This window comes from Plectropomus leopardus, unplaced genomic scaffold (genome assembly GCF_008729295.1).
Source record: "Plectropomus leopardus isolate mb unplaced genomic scaffold, YSFRI_Pleo_2.0 unplaced_scaffold25433, whole genome shotgun sequence".
In the NCBI taxonomy this organism is placed as follows: domain Eukaryota; kingdom Metazoa; phylum Chordata; class Actinopteri; order Perciformes; family Serranidae; genus Plectropomus; species Plectropomus leopardus.
In genome coordinates, this window is record NW_024627639.1 from 1 (window position 1) to 4584 (window position 4584).

The 4584-nt window shown below is 37.0% G+C and overlaps 1 protein-coding gene across 1 annotated transcript; it reads left to right on the forward strand.

Annotated features, from left to right (window-relative positions):
* Window positions 1–477: 477 nt before the first annotated feature.
* On the forward strand, window positions 478–3240 carry LOC121966657 (unconventional myosin-Ie-like). Its single transcript, XM_042516728.1, has 2 exons — window positions 478–655; window positions 2351–3240. The coding sequence occupies exons 1-2, from the start codon at window positions 481–483 to the stop codon at window positions 2425–2427; spliced, it is 252 nt and encodes an 83-aa protein (XP_042372662.1). The 5' UTR covers window positions 478–480; the 3' UTR covers window positions 2428–3240.
* Window positions 3241–4584: the final 1344 nt, after the last annotated feature.

Consider the following 4584-nt stretch of genomic DNA (forward strand, 5'->3'; position numbering starts at 1 on the left):
ATAATTATGTATTTTAAATTACTTACAGAGTTGTTATTTTTAAGCAGTTTTTTCTGGTCATTTCCTTGTTTGTTTGTTGTTGTTTTAATTTTTTTAAAACTTTTTCTGCTTTTTTTCTAATATTAAGCCGATTTTCTTTTTTCCACTAATTTCCTGCTAATTTTGGGGTAATTTCTTCTTAATTTGCTCATTGTTTTTTTCCCATGTTTTTAATAGAAATCAAGTCAATTTTACTGTGGTTTCAAAGCGATAACCAGTAAAACTAATCAGAGCAATGTAATCAGTATGACCCGGTCACCAGTATAACCAGTATAACACCTCTCAGTGTTACTAAAGAAACCTCACAGGACTAACAAAGGTCTAAACTGACCTGCAGTCAGTGCCTTGCTCCAGAGCATGTCAGCAGCCCTGGCACTGGAACCAGCAGCTCTCCAGTCACGCCCCTCTGGTCATCTGTAATCCCTGCGTTTTGCCTGCAGGATGCAGCGGCGGCGTTCGAAGGAGGTGAAGCCGGTCCCCGGAGCGGGTCGGCCCAAACCGGCTCCCAGACCGAAGCCTCGGTCCCCGCAGTGCAGAGCTCTGTACGCCTACGACGCCCAGGACACCGACGAGCTCAGCTTCAACGCTGATGACATCATTGAGATACTCACTGAAGGTACTGCTAATGCTAATGTCAGTACTACTGTTAGTGGTACTAATACTATTACTGTAACTGCTGCTGTTAATACCACAACTACTACTGTAGATACTATTATTACTATTACTATTATTACTACTATTATTACTGCTGTTAGCACTATGCTACTGCTGCTTTTACTACTGTCATACTACTTCAAGATTCAAGATTCAAAGATTCAAAGTGTTTATTGTCATATGCACAGTATTGAAACATGTTTCCCTGTACAATGAAATTCTTACTTTGCTGTCCACAGAATGCCTAACGTGTAGCAAATATAAAAGAAATATGAAACAGAAATTTAGAAATTTACAATAGAACAAATAACACAAGTGTAAAGGCACTAACAATACGTATACTTGTAGTCATTCTGCAGACTTATAGACTTATAGTACTACTTTTACCTCTACAACTACCAAAGCTATTGCTAGTTATGGTATGACTGATTACTTCTACTTGAAGTACTACAAATACTACTCTAAATACTGCTATTACATCTACCACTTGTAGCACTACTGTAACATCTACTTATTATACTTTAATCCTGCTTACTGCACCTACCACTAATACTACTACTATACTGTGTGTTTTTGCTGTTAAAATACTAACACAGTGGCTGTCTGTTAGTAAATAACTGATCTTGCATTAGCTGCAAAACTTGAATGTTCTTGCAAGAGAGACCAGACCTTCACACAGACCAAAATCAATAATATCAATACTAAACCACAGTGTTTGTTTAAAATAACTTCTAACTTGGAAAATCCCCGCGTCAAATACGTGACATGACATGGCCCTAAAAATTCCTGCCTCAACTGGTTACTACAGCCACCTAAAGAAAAGCCCCGCCTACTGGTACGATAATTTTGCCCTCTGTACGATGTAGGTTCAGTAATTCCAAAATTGCTGTTATGTACCATTACGACGCTCACAATAAGCACTTTAGTTTAGTTTAGTTTAGTTTAGTTTAGTTTAGTCTCATTTGAACTCATTTCCTGACTCTTACATCTGTGTTCGTGCATCACCTCTCACACGGTCTCCTGACAGCCGATCGTGGTCGGTGAAGGCCACGTTCGGGGGGTTGGCTGTTGGCTGAGCCGTGCAGGCTGAGAAATATTTTTCTCTGAGGCAGTGGGTATATTTATATCAAAAAGTCATTAAAACACTTGTTTACTAAAGTTATAAAAAAAACATATTTGAACTCCTTTTACTGAACTTTCAAAATACACAATTGTGCAAGACAATATACAAAATCAGCATGTGTAGAATGATCCCACTAATTTCTCCCCGAACCCTCGATCCTACCCTGACAGGCTTCAACTGTCCGAAATAAACGAAGCAGTGACAACAATACAGTCAGATTTATACAAGCAATGCACAACTGAGTAATGCATCAGGGGGAGAATCCAGGAGTTTATGTAAATATATATAATATATATAAGAAAAAAACAACAAAAAAAACCCAAAAAAGAAAAAGGAAAAAGAGCAAAAAAGGAAGAAAGAAAACTAAACATGCCTTTATACATATTTCCCCAAAGTTGAACATTTAACCTCTTTGTTCTCGTGACTGTGACCGGCGTGCGGTAATTTATCTAAAAATCTGATGTTTCTGAGCGTCTGGTACGACAGTTTAACGTTTACAATCTGGCGACGCTGACTGTCTCTCACTTTCTGCAGATCCATCCGGTTGGTGGTTCGGGAAGTTGCGGGGCAGAGAGGGGATGTTCCCCGGAAACTACGTGGAGAAAATCTAACCGGGGAGGTCAAAGGTCAATGACCTGTTGCTGCAGCTTGTTCAGAGGTCACTGGAGCTTTCAACACATCAGCTGACAGGAAACAGGCAGCTGATCATGGAATAGAAAGAGTTAATTCATAAACAAACACGTGTCTGTTTCAGTCAGGGACGACAGCTGTAAGTCAACCCAGAGGTCAAAGGTCAGGCTCTGGTGCTCCGACCTGCCGACTGAAAGCGTCCCGTAACCCTGCGGACAGTCAGGTGAAACGTCCCCATTATGCAGAGTGTCTGTCCCATTAAATGTCCCGTGTCTGTCCCGTTAAAGCAGCAGCCCCATCAAATTTTACATCAGTGTTACCATGGAAACCACCATGTTGCAGCGCCCCCTACAGGCTCCAGTGTTCATGACAGATGTGAAAGTGTTGACAAAACAAACAGCATACTGAAAACATTTGCAAATATCTTCTGACAAGATAAAAGAAAAGAAAAAAGATGAATAGAAGCTAAGTGTCACTTTAATATATCAAATGAAAAATATTAAATAAATCTTTTATTCTTCTGAACGCTAAAAATGTGACTGAACGCTGTTTATGAACCCATAAAAAAAGTTTTTATTTCTCTGATCGAAAAAATAGAATAAATATTAAATATAGAAATAAAATATATGAATGAATTCAGAATTAAATAATGTTCTGTAGCTATCACCCTGTCAGATTACAAACAGGTCAGAGTCTGTTTTATGTTTTACAATAATCAACATGAATGTTGTTTTAGCTCAGAGGATCATCCAGCTGACCCTGGAACAGCCAATAAACTCACATTTCAGTACAAACCTGTCTGAGTACCTGAATACTCACATTCTCATTATTTTAAGACGTTTTATGGTGCAAATTATCACCCAAATTACTGAAAAATATCTAAATAAAAGACATCTGAAACTCCAACAGCTGTTGGTAATCTCACTCACACACACGCACGCACGCACACACACACACACACACACACACACACACACACACACCCACACACACACACACACACACACACACACACACACACACACACGCGGCAAGAATATGAGAAACTTCATTACCCAGAATTCCTGCAGAGGGTGGTGCTGCCTTCAAACACTAAAGGAAATGCGGCTTTTTTTCACAGTTGGTCCTGTGGTCCAGATTCATGCAGCCTGCAGCCTCTCAGTGTTAATACACTTTATTTTAAAAATATCCGATGTTTTTTTTCCCCTAAACACTAAAAGGCATAATGTTTTGAGATAAAAAAAAAATAGCATTATGAGAAAAAATGTGTTGCTTTTTAGTTTTATGTGTAGTTGACTTTAATTCTAAAAAAATAAAAAGGTTCTTATTAATGTACGTACAAATATTACTTCATCTTATAAAATTCACTTTATTTATAAATATTTGATTTTTATTTTATTTTATAAATCCTGGTACTCTGTCATATGTTAAAGAAAAGATGTATGTTGTGTAATCTTCAGAATACGGTTAAAGCAGTTTGCAGGTGGTTTGAAAAACTGACGGTTATCAAACCGTGAACATTTATGTTCATCTATGTTATTGGAAAAATGCAGCCAGACAGAGAATCTCAGCTTTATGTTAGTTTTTTTCAAAAGGAAGAGTTTTGCACTTTCTCACATTAAAAAATGTTCTCATGATTTAAATAAAGCAACAGAGTGTTTATTCAACCAAGACATCATTTATTTTGATATTAATTATATTTATTATAATAATGATGATGATGAGAATAATAATAACAACCATTCCATAATACGATTACATACACTATCATACTGTTTAAACATTTTACCTTCTGAGATAGTTATCATTAATGAAAATCTCATACAGTTGCAACCCAAGTTCAAAATGAGCTTTACTGGCCACGTAAATGTACACATACAAAGATTTTAACTCAGGTTTTTTTTGTTGCTTTTGTCAACTAAACTCACACAAAAAAGACATGACGCTTATGAGATGATAGCAATTCATCTAAAATTAATTTATTGTCATTTTGTACATGAACAGGAAATATCATCAATCAATTGATAGACTACGCAGTGCTTTCAAAGTATATGCAGTATGTATCTGTGAGCTCTGGTTGAGGAAAAAACGCTTTGTGTATTGTTTTAAAAAAGCAAAATTTGTACGTTGTTTTCAGA

Coding starts and splice junctions, on each gene's coding strand:
- LOC121966657 (XM_042516728.1), top strand. CDS start 481: ATGCAGCGGCGGCGTTCGAAGGAGGTGAAGCCGGTCCCCGGAGCGGGT. Junction 656..2,350: donor CATTGAGATACTCACTGAAG/GTACTGCTAATG, acceptor CACTTTCTGCAG/ATCCATCCGGTTGGTGGTTC.